Source organism: Mustela nigripes, chromosome 4 (genome assembly GCF_022355385.1).
Source record: "Mustela nigripes isolate SB6536 chromosome 4, MUSNIG.SB6536, whole genome shotgun sequence".
Taxonomy (NCBI): domain Eukaryota; kingdom Metazoa; phylum Chordata; class Mammalia; order Carnivora; family Mustelidae; genus Mustela; species Mustela nigripes.
In genome coordinates, this window is record NC_081560.1 from 71,514,049 (window position 1) to 71,535,020 (window position 20,972).

At 34.4% G+C, this 20,972-nt stretch overlaps 1 protein-coding gene across 7 annotated transcripts in view; it reads right to left on the reverse strand.

Annotated features, from left to right (window-relative positions):
* AKAP9 (A-kinase anchoring protein 9) overlaps positions 1-20,972 on the reverse strand; it is a 191,328-nt gene that overhangs the window by 59,262 nt on the left and 111,094 nt on the right. For 5 of the 7 annotated variants that reach the window (XM_059396875.1, XM_059396877.1, XM_059396876.1 and 2 more), the window contains 7 exons: positions 17,234-17,572; positions 15,743-15,967; positions 14,529-14,669; positions 13,941-14,044; positions 13,098-13,193; positions 11,263-11,468; positions 4,143-4,375 (listed from right to left, as the gene is read on the reverse strand). In XM_059396875.1, coding sequence (XP_059252858.1) covers positions 4,143-4,375; positions 11,263-11,468; positions 13,098-13,193; positions 13,941-14,044; positions 14,529-14,669; positions 15,743-15,967; positions 17,234-17,572 — 1,344 coding nt within the window. The remainder of the gene's footprint in view (positions 1-4,142; positions 4,376-11,262; positions 11,469-13,097; positions 13,194-13,940; positions 14,045-14,528; positions 14,670-15,742; positions 15,968-17,233; positions 17,573-20,972) is intronic. The other 2 variants (XM_059396879.1, XM_059396880.1) reach the window with 2 other exon arrangements.

Sequence of the window (20,972 nt, forward strand, 5' to 3'; positions counted from 1 at the left end):
GATTTTTTTTTTTAAAGATTTTATTTATTTATTTGACAGAGAGAAATCACAAGTAGATGGAGAGGCAGGCAGAGAGAGAGAGGGAAGCAGGCTCTCCGCTGAGCAGAGAGCCCGATGCGGAACTCGATCCCAGGACTCTGAGATCATGACCTGAGCTGAAGGCAGCGGCTCAACCCACTGAGCCACCCAGGCGCCCCGAAAGATCTGATTTTTATACCAAATGGCAACAACCACTTTAACCTTTTCTCTAACATATTAGTAGAACACTCCAAAGTTCAGCTAGAATAACGTGAACATGTAGTAATAATTTCTAGATCAATGGTTCTCAAACTTCAGTGTATATCAGAATCACCTAAAGGACCTGCAGAAACACAGGTTGCTGGGCTCCATCATTCAGTAGGTCTGGGGTGGGAAGTGAGGATTTAAATTTACAAGTCCTCAATGATGCTGATGCTGCTGGTTTAGACACTGCAGTTTGAAAACTGCTCAGTGCTCTAGGCAAAGTTTTTGTGACCTGTTCATTAATACTTAATACAGTAAAAGCTAAAAAACATATTGCTGTACTAGTATTTAACAAATTGAGAATAATTTTGAAAATGCCATGGTCAAGCTCCTGTTGTATCTCACAACCTGGTCGCACAAGTGGACGTGATGAGGTGTGATCCTGGCCTGGGAAAATTAGTGTTTCAGATGGATTCCACATGCTTGTCTGTTGGCAGCATTAATGGATTATGGGGGAAGTTTCTCCACAGTAGTCTAGGAACAAGTCTAACCATGGATCATTTCTTACTTATTTACCATTTTCCATGGTGCTTGTCAGAAAAAAAGTATTGGGACACCTGGGTGGCTCAGTTGGTTAAGCAGCTGCCTTCGGCTCAGGTCATGATCCCGGCGTCCTGGGATCGAGTCCCACATCGGGCTCCTTGCTCAGCAGGGAGCCTGCTTCTCACTCTGCCTGCCTCTTTGTCTGCCTGTGCTCGCTCTCTCCCCTTCTCTCTCTGATAAATAAATAAAATCTTAAAAAAAAAAAGAAAAAAGAAGAAGAAAAATATTATATAGTTGACCCTTTAACAATGCAGGGATTGGGGCGCTGACCCCATGCACAGTCAAAAATCCACAGAACTTTTGACTCTCTGAAAACTCAACAACTAATAGCCTACTGTTGACCAGAAGTCTGATGACCTAAACAATCGATTAACACTATTTTGTTTATTATATTACATATTATATACTATACTCTTAAAATAAAGTAAGCTAGGAAAAAGAAAATGCAATTAAGAAAATCATAAAGAGAAAATACATTTATAGTACTGGATTGTATATATTGAAAAACATCTGCATATAAATGGAGCTGCACACTTTAGCTTTATGTTCAAAGGTCAACTATACCGCATTAACTAGACTGTCCATAATTTACAGTGGTATCAAGTAGCAGCAAGAGTATTAACAGTGTTCAAGATCCAGCTCAAAAGTACTGAATAGTGCTAAGAATGGAAAAGTACTACTAGTTTTTTCACAGTAAGAAAGAGTATAAATCACAGAAACTAAATACTAATGTAGCTGATATAAGCAAAAGAAAAAAAAAGGCAGGATTATGTTGAGACTCCATATAGAATTATTTAAATTCCTTTCACAGAATAAAAGGGATAATTATGATGCATATGCATTCAAACTTTAAAAGAGCTGAAAAGCAACACCTGAAAATGTCTGAATTGGCTCAGCTAACTCAGTAGAGTAGCATACTGTTAAAGTGGCATATATGCAAGCATTCTAAAAGAAAGCCAATCCAGGGCTTATGCTAATTAGAAAAGTAAAGACTTAGGGGCACCTGGGTGGCTCAGTGGGTTAAGCCTCTGCCTTTGGCTTGGGTTGTGGTCTCAGGGTCCTGGGATCGAGCCCCATGTCAGGCTCTCTGCTCAGCGGAGAGCCTGCTTCCCCCCTCTCTCTGCCTGCCTCTCTGCCTGCTTGTGATCTTTTTGTCAGATAAATAAAATCTTTAAAAAAAAAAAAAAAGTAAAGACTTTAAAAAAACAGCAAATCTTAGTCAAAAATATATGTTTTCTTATAATAGCTATGGAATTTCACATTATGACATAGCATTCATAGTTTCAATATTTGAGCTTTAGTAGTCTACCTGAGGCTGAAGAAAAATATGGTAAACATTAAAATTCTTTGATCCAAGAGTATTAATGTCTTAAATTAATAAAAAAAAAATGAAGCTGGTTTTTAATGCTGCCTTCTTCCTATCAGCACTTAGGAGGTTGGCAATGAAAAGTAACTCACTGTGGTTTTAGCAAGAGATGAAACCACTATGTTATTTGTGTAGTTATCCTTTCTACTGTGTATTAGTAAATACACAAAGATGCGAGTTTTTAAAAATACTGTACTTCTTTTAGTTCTTTGTGATGCTCAAGGAAATCTTTAAGTAACTGAAGCAAAAGGCTTTCAATCATTTTGTACCTGCTGTAAAAGAAAGCTCTGAAAAACAAGAATTGCCCAAAGACAGCAATTTATCTATGAAAACATTTCTGATACCTATTTAACTGAATATGAATACCTTAGAGTTTGCCTAGTCAATCAAGGTACAATTCAGAAAATCAACAGTAGATGTATTATGATACATTCTGTGGGCCAAATAGTGAATTCTCATCACAAAGTATGGTAATGTGCTCTTAAAAAGATACAGTCCACATTCCAGCACAGAAGAAAATTTAAACTGTCTCCCTACAAGGAAGAGTCAACCTGACCCTACAAGGAAGAAAAGGATTTCCCTACAAAGAAAAATGAGAAAACTGTCATTGCCTGAAGACTATCCAGAAGACAAAATTTTGCTGGTAATATATGCTGTTTTGGTAATGCCTTCTTTGTTAAATACCAAAAGCAAGTTGACAAGAGAAAAAAAAATGGATTGATAATGTAAGACTGATGAATCACTGAACTCTACATCTGAAACTAATAATATACTATATGTTAATAAACTGAATTTAAATTAAAAAATAAAAATTTTTAAAAAATAAAATAAATCTTAAAAAAAAAAGATATTGAAACATAAGCCTAATAGTAGGTGGTTAACAAGTGATTTTAAGGGTCACTAACTAAGGACTCAATCACTAACTTAACCTGAAAATAAATAAATTTGGCATTAAAACACGAAATATACAATGATCTTTGTCAAATATGGTAAATCCAATAATCACCGCTATTGCAGAAACATTCTGTAACAGAATAATTTTTTAGAGGAAAAAAAGTAACATCAGTGAAAGCCAGACATTAGAAATAACAAGACAACAAAGACACTCTTTCAACTTCTCAACTTCTGTCTGTAATACACATGGATTTAGGATACTGTGAATAAGATATCAATGAAAATGTTAATAATATGAGACCTGTAACTGATGACAATGGAGTACTCATTTGATCTACATAACAGCTATGACTCTACAGTTGTTTTAAACATTTTTAAAATGATTAAGTGAATTTGCTTTATTTTAAAGCAACAATTTTTTCAATTCCACATATAGTAACTTGAGACAATTACCATACATAGTGTAAAAATGTTAGAGACAGACAAAATTGCATTGGAAGTTATAAATGGTTATATCCCTTTAAAATTTCTATATAAACAGTACTTCAATGTAGAAACTGTCCCTCATCTAAATGCCTACTGAGAGAGTAAAGTGAGATAATCTATTAACATTCATGAAAAGGATGTGAAAATTATGTGAAGGACTGTAGGTCTGATTTGTATCATATTACAATACCAGTGTGTTAGGACATACTAGAGCATACAGTTTAAGAGATTCCTTATATTATTCCTTCAAATAAATAATATACATTATAATGGAATATTTCATTATTGATAAAGTTAAAATCTCTTGATATAAAAAAAGTAATGTGTAAGAATTTAGAATATTTTAAAATTAAAACAACACTGTATTTTAGAACCTGAAAAGTCCACCAAGACATTAAATTAACACTTATCACCTGAAAAGAAACCTGCTGATATCAATATCAGTTGTGACAAATACAACTATTTATTAAAGAGGAATGTAACTAACTTTCTGTGAGAAAACACTTAGTTGTTCACTGGCTTAAAAGAAAACCTGCAAATGTAGTACAGATTAGTAACATAAAGAGGTTACCTGACTACTAGTTTCACTTATAGCTTCCAGGAGTTTCTCAACTGCTGCTTGTAGTCGAGAGCTAATACCCAGCATAAGTTCTTCATTTTCAGGGTCTATTTCAGTTCCAGCAAAACCACTCCTCACAAGCCGTTCTGAGAGATCTGTCCCTTCTTCAGTTACTTTTGTCCACATACCACTGTCATTTCTTGGCATATCACTTCCAGAATAAGAGGATATAGACTCATCTGTAACTGAAATAATAGTATTTTTATTTAATTCATAAATCAATTATAATTAATAATTAGAGTAAAAAAAGTTACAAAATAAAATCAAGTTAAAAGCTGAAGTCATTGAACTACGAGGTCTTTTTTAAAGGCCTTTTAATAACAACATTGCAATAAAACAAATAGGCAATACTACTGTAATTGTAAGAGAATGTAATACTCTTTGATAACCAAGCAGGTAGAAGAATGAGAAGGATAATGCTTTGCTAAGAGGGCTGTGCAGAAATTAATGCTTGGGTTATTCAGTATTTTTTATTTGACAGAAAACTTTTTAAGATTTACTTATTTATTTTAGAAAGAGAACAAGAGTGCATGCACATGCACACAAAGGAGGAAGGGGCAAAGGGAGAGAAAGATGGAGAAAATCTCAAGCAGACTCCCTGCTGAGCACAGGGCCCTATGCAGGACTCAATCTCAAGACCCCGAGATCATGACCCAAACCAAAATCAAGAGTCGGTCACCCAACTGGGACACCTAGGCACCCTTCTGTGATAAAAACTTTTAAAACAACTTTTAACGCTATCTACTAAGTGCCCACCATGCAGGATTTACTAAGTAATGGAGACACATAGGTGGTGGGATCTGATTCCTATCCTCAAGGACTATATGATGACATAAATGATATATGAAAAGAAATGGTATATGAAAAGAAAAACACCATGCAATGGTATATTCCAGGAATAAGGATAGAAGAAGTGCTAGATTTTGTCTAGAACAGATCATAATTTTTTTGAGTTATTTTATGTATTTGAGAGAGAGAGAGAGCACAAGCGAGCAAGCAGTGGGAAGGACAGAGGGGGAGAGAAAGAAGCCTTAGACAGACTCCCTTCTGAGCATGGAGCCCAACACGGGGCTTGATCCCAGGATCTTATGATCATGACCTGAACCAAAACCAAGAGCAGAGTTGGGTGCTTAACGGACTGAGTCACCCCAGCACCCCATAGGTCCTCTGATTTCTGAGCACTGTACTGGGTAGCAACACAAGCTCAGGCTAGACAGTAAAAGGGATGAAGATCATTTTGCAGCCTGAAACTTTTCTAAGAGCTATAGTACAAAGAGGGTAATAGACTGAGGAGCAGTTCTAATTTAACAATGGATGTGTATGTATCCACACTATTCTGATTTTTAACTTAAACAAAACTGAGTTTATATGAGCAGAGAATAAACTTTGGAAGTGTTTTCTCTAACTAAGTGTTTTCTCTAATAAAAGGTTATTCATTGCTGTCATGGAATACAGTTATTTGTCTGTGGCAGCACAGTACAGCCCAATAGTGAAATATCCTGATGAGGAATTACCTATTCTTTTATTACATACAATGTGTATTTCTTATCAGTAACTTATAAAATTAATAAATTAACATCAAACTTTAATTTCTAAAGTACTCAGAATATTCGTTTTGATATAGTCATCCAGGAGAATAGGAGCTATTTATTAAAATGTCCAGCTAAGCTAAAGCAGCTGGTGCCATGCATTTTTCTCAATGTCATGTATTAACAATATCAGATACAACTTTAGACAAGTTCTACGAATGCAGAAAAGTCCAAAATTCACTAAGTACCTCCTCTGTACGAGTCACTGGCTAAAGAATCGAAAACTGCATTCTAGGAAGTGATTTTAAATGTCTGCTATTACACAGTTTATCTAAGTTCTTAATGTAACAGCTAATACAATTTTCACTTTGTATTTTTATTCTCAAAACTTAAAAATAAACAGCAACCAGACCAATATTTCCTTGGATTATTCCACGTATTCAAAACTGAGTGTCTTGGTAATACTGATTAATACTTTACAAAAGTATTCATGAGTTCAAAATGATCTTGGAATTCAAAATGAATTCACATAAAGTATAGTACAATGTATACTACAAAGTTACTAAACAAAATGAAGGTAGTCTAGGAAAAAATATTATTAAAGCTGTGGAAGAAATATCAATAGTTTATAATTGGTATTTAAAACTAAAAATATATGTTATATAGCATCTTTAAGGAATTAAATATATTGTAGTGACCTTTTCTAATAAATAGATAATGTGACAAATCTGAGTAAAGAGAGAGAATAGTCTGACACAATGGAGAGCTAAGGCTTAATGGAGCAAAAGTATATGGAGGAGTTAGGATTGGGTGAGAGGAGGGGCAAAAAGGTAGTTGGAAAGGAGGTTGTATCCAAGTTGTGAATGGTTTTAACTTCATAGGAATCTTGGGGTTTTGCTATAAATATTGGGGTAGTAATTTTTTGAACAGGAAGATAGTAAATCTACAAATCAGGAAACAAACTGCAGTAATACACAAAACAGGCTGAAGAAGATAGGTTAGAAGACTATTTCAATCGGGGCACCTGGGTGGCTCAGTTGCTTAAGCATCTGACTTCACCTTGGGTCATGATCCCAGGGTCCTCGGATGGAGCCCCACATCTGGCTTCCTGCTCAGCAGGAAGTCTGCTTCTGCTTCTCCCTCTGTGTGCACGCTTGCTCTCTCGCTCAAATAAATAAATAAATCTTAAAAAAGTAAAAAGGGAAGAAAACTATTCCAATCACCTAGATGAGAAGTGTTGAAAGGTAAGGGGCTGGGCACAGGTCGGAGAAGACTAAATGGATAAGATAAAGGAGAAAGAAAGTAGTAAAAGATGGGGTTCAAGTATAGATCATTCTTAGGTGACAGAAGAGTCATTAAGAGAACTATTTTTAAAATCAGGAGAAAATATATAGAGTAGGCATGAAAAAAGATGGAAGTGTTAATGGGCTAGGTAGAGAAGATGAGTCAACTTTGGAAATACGGGTCTGCAGAGCTTTAGAAGTCATTTGTATTAAGGTAAGAGTTGAAATCCTGGAAGTGGATACATTTATTTCAAGAGCAGTAAACAACTGCTTTCCTGTTTCAGGAGAGAAGGAGGACAAACATAATATAATAAGCTAACAAGAGAACCTGTGTGAAAGAAAGTCACAGAAAGACAGAAGATGCTCCAGGAGACAAGAAGAAAACATTTCAAAAAAGGAAGAGATGTCAGTAATGTTATTTGTTTAGACACACAGGACAAGGACTGAGAAGATGCTATTTGATTTGACAACTGGGAGGTCACCGTCGTCCTGAGACAGAATAGCTGTGGTACTGTAGGCTGATAAAAGTAGGAACTGGTCTAATCTCTCATTGAGTTTATCAAGGTTTACCTTGATTGGGGAGCAAAGTTAAGAAGAGCCAAGGCACCCCCCAACACACACATTGTGAAGACATAAATATGCTTTGAAGAAAGAAGAAATCAATGGTGAGAAAAAAACTTAAAGATATTATGTACTGAACAGGAACAAATCTCAAGCACAAACTACAAAAGACATAAAACAAAATGGATAAGCCACTAAAAATTATTTTTTCAAATGCTAAAGAAAAATACATATTAAAGTATCTAGAAAAGGTAAAGATGTCAACTAGCTTAATGTATCTTATTTGTAACATTTTGAAGATTTACACAAAAATAATGCGAATTATGTTCCTCATTATGTTCCAATGAGGAAAGAGAACTTTCGTTGTTATTATTTCGATGAAATAAAAGAATGAGAAAGACATCAAGGTTACACTGTATTTATAATAACTAGTCTTTGGGAGAAAAATCAGAGAAAAACAAATGGCAGGGCAATTTCATAAAATGCTGATAGAAATCTCAGAATTGCCAGTTTGGTGAAGTGACTCATGACTTCAGATTGGTGAACCACTCAGACCTGTGTCTTAAACACAGCAGATTATGGTTATTCAAAAGTCCTTTAGTCATTTACTTTATAGATTTATACCATGTTCATTCCTTATCTTCCCAGATTAAACAGGGTAGGTGATCCGATAGAGCCTCCCCTACCCCAGTGGCCTTCTGAAGGTCTCTAGAGCTCCAACTGAAAACTACTGACTCTACTTCGCCTCTTTATACCTGACAGGTGAGTAAACTGAACTAAAGCCCTGGGAGACTGAGAGATTTGCCCAGGGCTGCAGAGAGCTAAAATAAGATTCAAGGGCCTTCTGATACTAACCCAGCACTCTTTCTATCACATCACACTACTCCAAAAGGAAGCTGCAACAGATGAGATTCAGTGCCTGGTCACCTGGGAAAATGAGGAGTGCCTAAATGAGATGAAGTGGTCAAGGAGGACCTCTCTGAGGAAGCATCATTAAAGAGTATTCTAGGAGGGGCGCCTGGGTGGCTCAGTGGGTTAAGCCGCTGCCTTCGGCTCAGGTCATGATCTCAGGGTCCTGGGATCGAGTCCCACATCGGGCTCTCTGCTCAGCAGGGCGCCTGCTTCCTCCTCTCTCTCTCTGCCTGCCTCTCCATCTACTTGTGATCTCTGTCTGTCAAATAAATAAATAAAATCTTAAAAAAAAAAAAAAAAAGTATTCTAGGAAATAACTACTGTTGGCTAGAGACATTTGGCCTTTATCCTAGAAACAATAGGAATATTTAAGTACGCAGTCATCGAGGAGACTGGAAGCCTGGGCTGAAGGTCCAGACAGTTTCCCAGGAGGTATTCAAATACTTTAGTTTCCCCTGAAAGTGGAAGGCACGCTCACGTCAATGGTTAAGTACTCATGTTACCTTCCTTTACGATTTAAAAAATGTATTAACTTTATTGATTTTCCTATTGCAAAAGTAACAGAGGTGAGCATTCTTCCACTGAGCCATCACAGTTCAGGCTCAAAGAACTTTTCTTTCAACATATTCTAAGGGAACTTACTGTTATGAACTACTTTAATATTCATTCAAGTTCAACTGATTTCACATTGGCTCGAAATCTCCCTTTAGTTTCATAAACTAGGTTACTCTTATGAGGAAGCACACATTAGCAAATCAATTATTTACTTTTTTAGAGAGTTAACAAGTCCATACATGTGTAAAATCTAAACAAGTTTGGACTTGAAAGCTGAAAACAGATCACAAGTGCTATTACCTACAATAAAAAGTCATACATAAAAACTGAAAAGCAAATGTTGTTTCATAATCAGAGTAAGACTGAACTTTTTCAGTCATATTAAGTGAGACATGAAAGAAATATTTCACAAGTTCCTTTGACTTTTTACAATAAGACTCCATGAAAAATATGAAGGAACATAAAAAAAAATCTTACGAAGGGAACAGTGTCAATTTTTTTAAGCCAATATATTCTTCTAAGTTTATCAGAAAATTCAGTTTTAAATGATAAATTCTATTAATCCAATATTTTCCTCAAGATGCAAAATGTACCTCTAAATGTCCCCAAATGACATTAGTAGTCATCCTAACTAGTTTGATAAACACTTTTACAGTAAGACCAAGAAAGTGTTACCTAATTCTTTTCTAAACATTAAGATCTATATGTAGAAATAAAATAGCCCTTCATTGAGTGCTTAACAGAGAGTGAATTTGAAAAAATACTTCTACAAAGTTTGAATGAATTTGAAAGAAGTTAAAAAATTCAGTATTATTTCAGCTTATTTTATTAAGAGGTTTTTTTTTTTTTCAAAAAAATTTTAAGATTTATTTATTCATTTTAGAGGGAGAGAGAGTGACAGCATGAGTGAGAAGGGGAGAGGGAGAGAGAAACTCGAGATTCCATGCTGAGGGTGGAGCTTGATGCAGGGCTTTATATATGACCACAACCTGAGCCCAAACCCGAAGTCAGAGGTTCAACCAACTCTGCCACCCAGGTGCCCCAAGAGGTTTTTAAAATTATCTTTGTACTCAACTGATAGAGTTTTCTCTGCACTTGGAAACAGGCTCTGGCCAGCTTGTAATTAGGTAAACTTTCTGTAAGTGGGATAATTTCTTCTCATTTCTCCATATGAAACTTAAACAGAATGCTCTCAAAAATTGCAAATATTGGCATTTTTAGAAGATTGGCCTCTAACTGGGGAGAAATGCTTGGGTGTGGAATGGTAGTAAAGTATGGACCTGATCTGCTGATCCAAGAGTCCAGACCCTATTTTCCCCATCTGACAAAAACTTTCTCACCTTTTGATTGTCTGATTCCCTCATCAATAAGGAATTCAAAAACAAGAGGGTAGATGTCAGTAGCATGAAAGTAAGACATTCGAAGAGGAGCCCAGCCCACACGGCTGGAAGAAGGGAGAATTAGGAAGAGAGCTATGTCATGTTAGGATCTAACCTTTGGATCCACACACATTGTCATTCTTCAAAAACACTTTTCGGAGAGGAAGAAAGGAGCTAACAGAGGACAGTCTAAAGATCAAGTCTTCAGTTTCTTATCAAAACTTCCTTCTAACCATCTCAACAGAAATGTGAAACTGATGCTTGATTCCTTTTTTTTTTTTTTAAAGATTTTATTTATTTATTTGACAGACAGAGATCACAAGTAGGCAGAGAGGCAGGCAGAGAGAGAGAGGGAAGCGGGCTCCCTGCTGAGCAGAGAGCCTGATGTGGGACTCGATCCCAGGACCCTGAGATCATGACCTGAGCCAAAGGCAGCGGCTTAACCCACTGAGCCACCCAGGCGCCCTGATGCTTGATTCTTAAAAGCTCTTTATTACTCATCTTGTAGGGTGGTTTCAGGATGTTCCCACTATCTCATGGCTATTGATAAGAGTCCTGAGAAGTGATCTGGAAATTTTCTTTTATGGTGGAGAAATGAAATAGTCTCTGGTTTATATAACAAAGTGGTTAAATCTGGGTATCTAAAACAACTCCAAGATAACATTGCAAATGCTATACAATAATGGTGTTTTGAGAATACTGGCTCCCAAGTACTTGTGTCTGAAGACTTTTTGTTGGAAAAACTTTAATATTGTCTCTTCTGTATTTTCAACACATAGCAAAACTGCCTTGAATTCAGAAAGAATTACTGAGCATAATTTATGGTAATCTCGATGGCATACATAACTCGTACCTCCTGTGTGTTCCTCATGGATACATGACTTTATAGGTGCCTCTGCTTCTGACCTCCAAATCAAGCTAGCAGATGACTGGACCTTACTAGATCTATCTAGAATACCAAGAACATGGCGACCAATTGTTTCTTCAACAGCTGCTGTTGTCTTTACAACTTCTAAGAGTATCTTCAGAAGTCTGTTATTAGCTTTCTGAAGCGCAAATCTGTATAGATAAAGAAACATTTATTAAAATGTTTGATCTTTTTTAAACACTTTGCTATGTTCCACAAAAAATGTACCACAAAATATGACTTGAAAAATATCACATGATCTTCTCTATCAAAATATGCTAGTGTACTTAAATGAAGTGCTTTTGTTTTTATTTAATAATTACATTATAAAATTTGTTTTCTTCTAAGAATTTTTGGTCTCTCAGTAAATTATAACTTTTTTTTTTTTTTTTTTTTTTACAAATGTGCAATACTGTACTGACCTTAAAGAAATCATACAACTAAAGTTTTAAGCTAGTAAAGTTTCTAAACTAGAAAAAGATTTTAAGGAGATACAAAAGTTAAGTTTTAAAAATTGTGGTAGTAAACAAGCACATACAAGCTGATATGTGGTTTTATGGTTCTTTATGGTTCTTATACACGTTTCACATTTAATCTTCTTTGTGTCAAACCTATAATTTAAAATATAATTTAAAAACTCCACCAGAAAAATGTGTATTTCTATAACTTCCTGGTGATAATCTAAATAAATTACAAAAACAGGCAAAGACCTGTTCTTAAAAAGGTCTACTGTGCAATATCACTATCTGCCAATACCAGAGGGAATATCATAGGACATTCTTTCTCAAGTTATATAAACCACATTCATTTCAGCCAGTAGAAAGAATTCATTTTCAACCAAATGGAATAATACATCTGTCTTTTTAAAAAGATGTCAAACATTTTCATTTTCAAAAAAATTCAAAAATATTGCTAACCACCCACCTAAATATCTCAGCAAAAATAATCACTGTTAACATTTTAATATCTTTCTAGCCTTCCCCTCTACCTCATAAATATATTCATTTTAAAAACAAAAATGGAATTATCCTGGACAAAGAGTTTTTATATTTTGTTTTGTTTTTTTGCTTGACAGAAATACCTTTTCATGTCAAGAAATGTACTTCCATAAAATGCTGATTCAGAAGATTATGTGATTAACCTTTGCAATAGCGAAACAATTCTCTTGTCCTAATAGCTTAATTCAGTAAGAGTACTATAACATTAGCAAACTTTATACATATAGATGAAGTAAGAGACTTTCATGGTAAAGGTCCTCTGTCTTAAGACAGTTTGCTCTCTCAACTTCACACTGTGGGAGATCACCAAAAATCAGGTTAAAGGGTATCTATTTTCACAGGCACATGACATAACTATTTTAAGACAAGGTAATAAAAGGACAAGTTTTCCTTCAGTATTTGTCAAGTGAACGAGACAGTTCTATTTTTGTACCTAGATCAAGTTCTCTGCTTACATGAGACCAGGCATTAAAAATAAAACTCTAAGTAATTCAGTTAGTAGTAAGTCAGTCAAGGGTTTTATTTAACTTTTTCTTAGGTTTTGTTAAAGCCTCAAATGCCTCAGGGCTAGGATAATTTGAAAATATTTCTAAGTAAGAAAAGTAGTTAAAATTAATATGATGGTAAAGAGAAATAAATATGAATACTCATTTATTAGCACTTGCTGCAAAAATTCCTAAAAATTAAACACTACATTGTTTTAAAAATATACCAATCAGAGATAAATAATATAAAATAAACAAGGTTTATTTTATATTGCCATGGTAACTCTAATTTTCATACACTGTCTTTCTTGTTTGAGTTCCATACTGACTGCGTTCCATACTGATGATCCAATGGGGAAGCCAAAATCTTAGGGGCCAAATTCCTCCATGCAAGCTGAGGAAGGAGGTTAGGAGGACACAGAGGGTTGACAGTCACAGAAATTGGAAAAGGAGGAAATTAAGTTAGTAGGTATTAGTTTAATTTAAAATTAAAGAAATTATTTTCATTTGAATAAAACAAATTTTAAAATATTATGCTTACAGTCCTTAATATGGGGGTAAATTCTCATTTGATATTTTACAATTAAATATTAACATCTACAAAATCAAGTCAGGGAAAGTTTTGTTAACATCGGATCATTAATTTATTCCTCTATAAAAGTGGGATATGGATTAAAAGTTCTCATCTGATATGCAGTAAATTAAAGAAAGAAGCTAATCGCAGACTATCATACTTCATTTTTTTTCCTCATCACAAGCAAGTGGGTGACTTATATTGAATGCATGTCCATGAAGTGAAGAAATGTACTCACAAGTGCAACTGTGTTTTTTAGGATAAAAAATGGCATATGAGCAGGATAAAATTCATCGAGAAAGGTTCAATAATCAAATAGTGCCTTACCATTTGCTGAGGTAAGTACATGGTCAATATCCAAACAAAAATTGCTTTACATATAAAAAAGATTTTAAAAAATTGTTCTATTTAACAATCAAAAACTGAAAATTCTTTACATACACAGTAAAATGGACAAATAAATGTACAAGATCAAAATAAGGACAAAGTTTACCACACTGACACAACTATTTAATTCCCTTTGTACCAAAAAAAAAAAAAAAAAAAAAACCCACACATTCTGCATACCTTTCATTAGTCAGAATATCAGGAGGCACATCTTCAGGTTTTCTGTCTGACTCCTTTTCTTTAAAGATCTGTTCTTCAATTTCCTCTTGGTTTTCATTTCCATTCTGCTTAAGTTTATGTAAAGGTAGAGAGGACAAAACAGAAAGAAAACCTGTCATCTCGGAAAAATCATGTCGTTCTTCTACATTGTTATGAGGTGAGACAGAAAACTCTGTAGGCAAAACAGATAATCTTCCAAATAATATTTAACTACATTTTATAAAGGGATTAGCATTATCAAAAAAGATAAGCAACCTAATGCAGAGATGAAAAGAAGTTTAATGGGTTCAAATTAATGCATGCTCTAGTGTGACATCAAGTTTGTTAGGTTGCTCCCTGGTGAAACAATAGTTGCTACTATAGTAATGTCCTATGCAAATTACCTTAAATAGAAGGTAAAAATCTTGACTCCACCTACCTTGGATGTAAACAATCACAAATACATTAAGCTCAACACCTATAAAAACACATTCATACCAACAACAAAGACAAACAGATCCTACTGCATTGTTGATCCACTGCTCCTAGGTGGGCCAAAGTCCATACTACCTGTGTTTGCGTACTGCTGTTGCGCAGCTCACAACACAGCTTCTCTCTTCCAGCTAGAGACAGCTGCTTTAGTGCTTCCAGCTCCTCTAAAAGCACCCTCTCTCTCTCTGAAACCAGGTTTTCATTATCTATTGAGGATCTCTAAATAAGAAAAAAGGTCATGAGAGAATATTGTTTGCGATAGAAGAAAAAAAAAAGCAGAAATAATTAGCAGATTTTTTTTTAACCCCCTAGAACCAAGAAGCCCTTTCTACCTATGAGTTACATCCCATGATTAGGGGTTAAAAGCACATATAAAGTTCAATGCAAAATTTGAAACTTAAAAAAGCTAATTCAGGAATTTGTGAAGCTCAATTAATATTATTTTTATATGCCAATTTTGCATTGAAAAATCAGGTTTAAATTCACAAAATGCGATGAAGAAAAGCAACACCAATTTTTCCAAATGATATGTTTTATGTTCAACTCCCAATTTTCTTATTATTCTATATTTGAAAGAATACATTTCAAGATTTCTCTATTTTTTAAATCTCATTTAAGTTTCCAAGATAAATTGAATAAATTTGTTTTTATAGGAACTTCTATATAAATATTTCTTGCTTTTCTGTAATGATTTTGTGAGTACACTGTATATAGCAATTGATAAGAATCCCCAGCTCGCAAATACCAAGGAGTAAGAAAAGGGACAAGAATGTTATGTAAATCTGCATTTCTCAAATCAAGAAGAGATGTTTCCTTGGACAAAGTTCCAGAAACATACTACTTCAGATTCCCATTCATGATTAAAAAGACAGATTAAAGATAGATAAAGGTAAATCTTGGAGATGCTAATTGGTGGACTCACAAAACTAGAAATGAATATAGGAAAAATGACTATCAAATGCATCTTAGCACAAAGAATTTCCAAAATTGTAAAAGTGCTTTTGTTGTGTATGGTCAATGGAATGATTCAAAACAAACATACAAACAACCTTGTAGCCACTTTTCCAATAGCAAAAAAGGCAGATAAATAAAATGGCACAGAGGACAGGCACTCCAAAGTTGAGTCAGGTGTTCCTAACAAGATTTAAGGCTGCTGTGCTGATGGAGTCTGTTCCTAATGTTAAATATTTGTATTTATTTGTAACTTGGCAATAATTTTAACTTTCAAAAAAAGGCTATATAAAGAATATTGTTATTTTAATTGGGGAGAAAAGGGCCTCTAAGTCCTATACCTGGGCTAATTGTCTGTTCAGTCTCTTAATCTCTTCTTGCAGCTGTTCCTGGTCTTCTCGCTGTCTCTCCATCTGGCGCATGTGCGCCTGCCGTAACAGTTCTGTTGCCTGCTGATGTTCTTGGTATTGCCGTACAAGTTCCTGCCTCATATCTTCCAACTGTTCTTCATTTAACATTAGTTGTCTAGAAGCATCTATACTCGATACCAAAATTTCATCATGGATCTACAATTAAAAAAAAAAAAAAAGGCAGCATGCATAAAACATTTCATGGAAACCTGTCAGCATCAAAATCATTAGAAACAAATATGAACGCAGTTCTAACCCACAAAGCACCTGATGTTTTCTCCCCATTACTAAACTAAAACATAAAGTTAAGAAAAAAAAAGAAAAAGAAATCTGTCTTCATTATAATTCCAATTCGGTGTAAAGTTAGTTTATTATCATTACACGTTATCCTCTAAAAGCAAAAGAGTTGTTTAGCAGTTTAGATGCAATCTGATTTTATGGGAGGAGGAGAATAAAAATTTAAAATCCTCAGGATGCCCTCCTGTTCTTAATGAAGCTATAACTCCATTATCCCTCCTGACATTTTATGATGGGGAGATAATATAAATGTAATATTTATAATTTAAAATTATATTTGTAAAACATGAAAAATTTTACCTAATTATATTATGCAATGGTTATCACAGTACTACAGAGAACTGCTTGATAAGAAACAACTTTTAATAATTTTTATTTGGAAATAAAGGCTTTATATTCCACTTTCTCAAATTCATAGGAAATCAACTCCTTAATGAAGTTCACACTTACTTCAATTCCCAAAGAACTACTACTTAAATGAACAGTTGCTGGTAAAATAAAGAGGTTTTCACAAATACCTTAGTTTTGCACTTCATGTAGAAGTGGACAATTTTATTTGAATATGACTCTAAACAAGACAACATCCTGAACATTAATAAAAAATCTGGATTTAAGTAATTTTAAAATGTAGGATTTACTACTTTGCTAAATGCACAAATGGTTGTGGTATAGACAGAATAGAGCCTCCATTAATGAGTAAGCAAAGAAGAAGAGAATTAGTAGATAGAGTACAGTATCTTAAATTTCTTCTTAAACAGGTAGCTATTTCCTTGTGATGTTATCATCACATTAAATGAAGCAAATATTTTATTCATACATATTCCTAAACTATAAGACAATAATCTTAAATTGACTAAAACAAAAATAATGCAGGTATAACTTATAATGAGATTTTACCATTCACAATATGTACAAGATTAACTATACTATGAACCAGACTTGTTTTATTTAATAATAGTATTAAATCATTTATTCATATGTAAGTAATAAAACATATTCATAATTCGAATCCCTAAGTCAAGACTAGATTAGATACTTTCCTTTTTCATTAAGAAACATTAATTACTGGTAATATTTTTATCTTGAGGGAAGCCACAATTTTTTATACAAGGAAACCATACTTACAGGTTCTCTGACTATAAATGTTTTATCTTTGGAGAACATTTCTTCTGAAATAGTCCGTTCATGGTCCTTCGACTCTAGTATATCATCAAGATTATCATTTTTTGATAAGAGAACTTCCTTTCCATCTTCCCCTAACTCTTTACTAAGTGGTTTAAATTCTTCTTTAAATTTCATGTCCATTGCTTCAAAAGTTTGACCCTCTGATAATTTCATTTCATTTAAATGTTCTTGCTGACAGAAAGCATGTGCTTGTTTTGACAATGTAGTATCTTCTTTTTCCCCAGTTATTCTAGATAGTTCAGTTTGTTGAGCAAATGCTATACTCATTGACACAATGACCTAAAGAAATAAACAAAAAGGATTAGATTTATAAATATCAGCAAGAATTTATTTATTTAAATAATTTCAAAATTTAAATTAATTAACATATAATGTATTACTGGTTTCAGAGGTACAGGCCTGTGATTCATCAGTCTTTTATAATACCCAGTGCTCACTACATCACATCCTCCTTAATGTCCATCATCCAGTTACCCCATCCGTCCACCTGCTTTCCCTCCACCTGCTTCCTCTCCAGCAACCCTCAATTTGTTTCCTACGATTTAGAGTCTCTTGCCAGTTTGTCTCCCTCTCTGGTTTTGTCTTGTTTTACTTTTTCCTCTCTTCTCCTATGATTTCCTGTTTTGTTTCTTAAATACCACATATAAGTGAGATCATATGATAACTGTCTCTCTTGATTGACTGACTTTGCTTAGTATAATACCATCTAGTTCCATCCACATCATACCAGCAAGAATTTAAAAAGCAAGTTACCAGTCAAATGGTTTTATTTATTTATTTGTTTATTTAAGTTTTAAGATTTTATTTATTTGAAAGAGAGAGAAAGAGAGTATGAGCAGGGGAAGGGGGGAGTAGAAGGACAGGGAGAAGCAGACTCTCTGCTCAGCAGGGAGCCTGATGCAGAGCTTGATCCCAGAACCCTGGGATCTGACCTGTGCTGAAGGCAGATGCTTAACTAATGGAGCCACCCAGATGCCCCTCAAAACGGTTTTAAACTAAAAGAAATCTTACAGAAAGTGACAGAGATAGTCTCTATTTTACATGCCTTTAATCTTCTCCAATTAGTGGTAAGACCTCAAGACTAGCTTTTACTTTAATTTCCTGTTCTGAATCTGATCTGCTTGTCTCTCAATACTAAGAATGCAATACAGACAAAAAGATTAAAAATATGAATAGAAGCAGAGAGATGAAGGATAGAGTGGGAATGTTCATCCAACATCTAACCACTGTGTCAGGAGGATATATTAGGGAATAATGGAAAGGAACTCTTTCATGGGTAATAGATGAGAATACATAAGGTATCGCTCCTAATGGAGAAGACAAATGAATCTTGGAAGGACAAATAAAGAGAACACCAAAGAGTTTTTACAAGTTTCCAGAATAAAAAGATGTATTACCTATTTGGGAACAACAATTAAAATGACAAGGACTTTCTTAGCAGAAACAAGAGGAAATCAGAAAACAATGAAAGGTTATCTTTAAAGTTCTAACATTAAAATAACTGTCAACCCAGATTTGAATGGTCAATAAAACCAACTTTCAGGAATAAAAGCAAAATAAAAGCATGAAATAAAAAGCTGGCTCCTAGTAGATTGTAAGTGAAAGAATTTCTAAAGGATGTTTCTCAAAAGGCAGAAAAAGATCCTAGAAGGCAGCCATTAGATGCAAAAAGGATTAGAGCATTAAAAGTTCTTTTTGTAAATATGTAGATAAATCTAAACGCTGATAGGTATAAAGCAATAATTCTATCTAAATTGTGGAATAAAAAAAATAAGACAGAGATTAGTAATTCTAGTTAGCACAAATGAAACCCACTATGGCCCCTCTCTCCCACAACTGAAAAGTGAACAAAATATAAAAGCAACTACCAGAGAGATCTGAAAAGTAAACAAAAGCAAGCAAACTGCAGAGGGCATCAAAAGTTGAAGAAATTTGTGTGAGGAAGGTGAAACAGAACTTGTGGTCTGACTATTTTTAAAAAAGAATTCACATTTTCCAGAATATTTTAAGACCCAGTGTCCATACAATATTCAAAATGTTCAATATACAATTCAAACATTAGATGACATACAGTATGTTGTATGCCAAATTTGTTGCCAAGGCAGGCTAAAGAGAAATAATACCAGAGGAAAACTGAAGTCTGAACAGCAGAATACTCATTCTTTTCAAATATGCATAGAACATTCAACCAGAACATATTTAGGGCAATAAAGTAAACTGAGGGGCGCCTTGGTGGCTCAGTGGGTTAAGCCTCTGCCTTCGGTTCAGGTCATAATCTCGGGGTCCTGGGATCAAGCCCCACATCGGGCTTCTGCTCAGCAGGGAGCCTGCTTCCCCCCTTCCCTGCCTGCCTCTCTGCCTACTTGTGATCTCTGTCAAATGAATAAATAAAATCTTAAAAAAAAAAAAAAAGTAAACTGAAATCATACAAGGTATGTCTGACCACAAAGAAATTAAAAATTATACATTAAAAGTTAACAGGGAGATATCTGAAAACCCCTAAAATGTAGAAATTTAACAACATATTTCTAAGTAACTCACGAATCAAAGATGTCACAAAAGAAACCAAATATTTCAATTGAATGAAAACGTGTTGAACGCAGTTTAAAGATGTGCTTAAAGGGAAACTTACAGCAGTTAAATATATGTATTAGGAAAGAGGAAAGATCTTTTAGGAAACCTGAAAAAGAAAGCAACTTAAACCCAAAGCAAGCAGAAACAAGTAAAAAATAAAGAAAAGCAATCAATGAAAGTAAAACAAAGGCAATTTTTTGAAAACCCAAAAGCTGGATCCTTGACAATATCAATACAACTGATAAACTTCTAGCCCGAATGAGAAAGAAAAAAGAGAAAACAGAGATAACATACAGATCCCACAAACATTAAGTGATAAAAGAATAGTATAAACAACTTCACCAACATAAATTCAACAGTTTAGATGAAATGGACCAATTCCTTGAGTGACACAAACTAACAAAGCTCACTCTAAAATAGATTACCTTAAAAAAAAAACTATTAAAGAAATTGAATTCCTAGATTAACAAAGCCTTCTGTAAAGGAAAATTCCAGGCCCTGTTGGTTTCACTAGCAAATTCTACAAAATATTTAAGAATAAGATAGTACCACGGTGCCAGGATGGCTGTTGGTTGAGTGTCTACTCTTGATTTCAGCTCAGGTCATGATCTCAGGGTCGTGAGACTGAACCCCGCATTGGGCTCCGTGCTCGGTGCAGAGTCTGCTTGTCCCTCTCCCTCTGCCCCTCTCCCCCAAAATAAAATAAACTAAACTAAAACCAATTCTACATAAATTCTTCCAGAAAATAGAAAAGGGAATATATTTCAACACTTTACAAGGCCAGCATTATTATCCTGATATCATAGCCAAAGACAGTACAAGAAAACAAAACTATGGATGATGTTCCTCACGAAAACAAACATAAATATCCTTGACAAAATATTAGCAAACAGAATCGAGCAATATAAAAAGAAGGTGACTGTCTCCAAAGGAATATGAACAAACTTGGGGGTGATGTAAATGTTTTATATCTCCATTTTGAGTTGGTTTCATAACTAAACATCCTGTTAAAACTCACCAAATTTTGCACTTACAGCTGCTGAATTTCATTATATGCAAATTAAACCTCAGGAAAGATGATAACAACAACAAAAATCTGGCCATG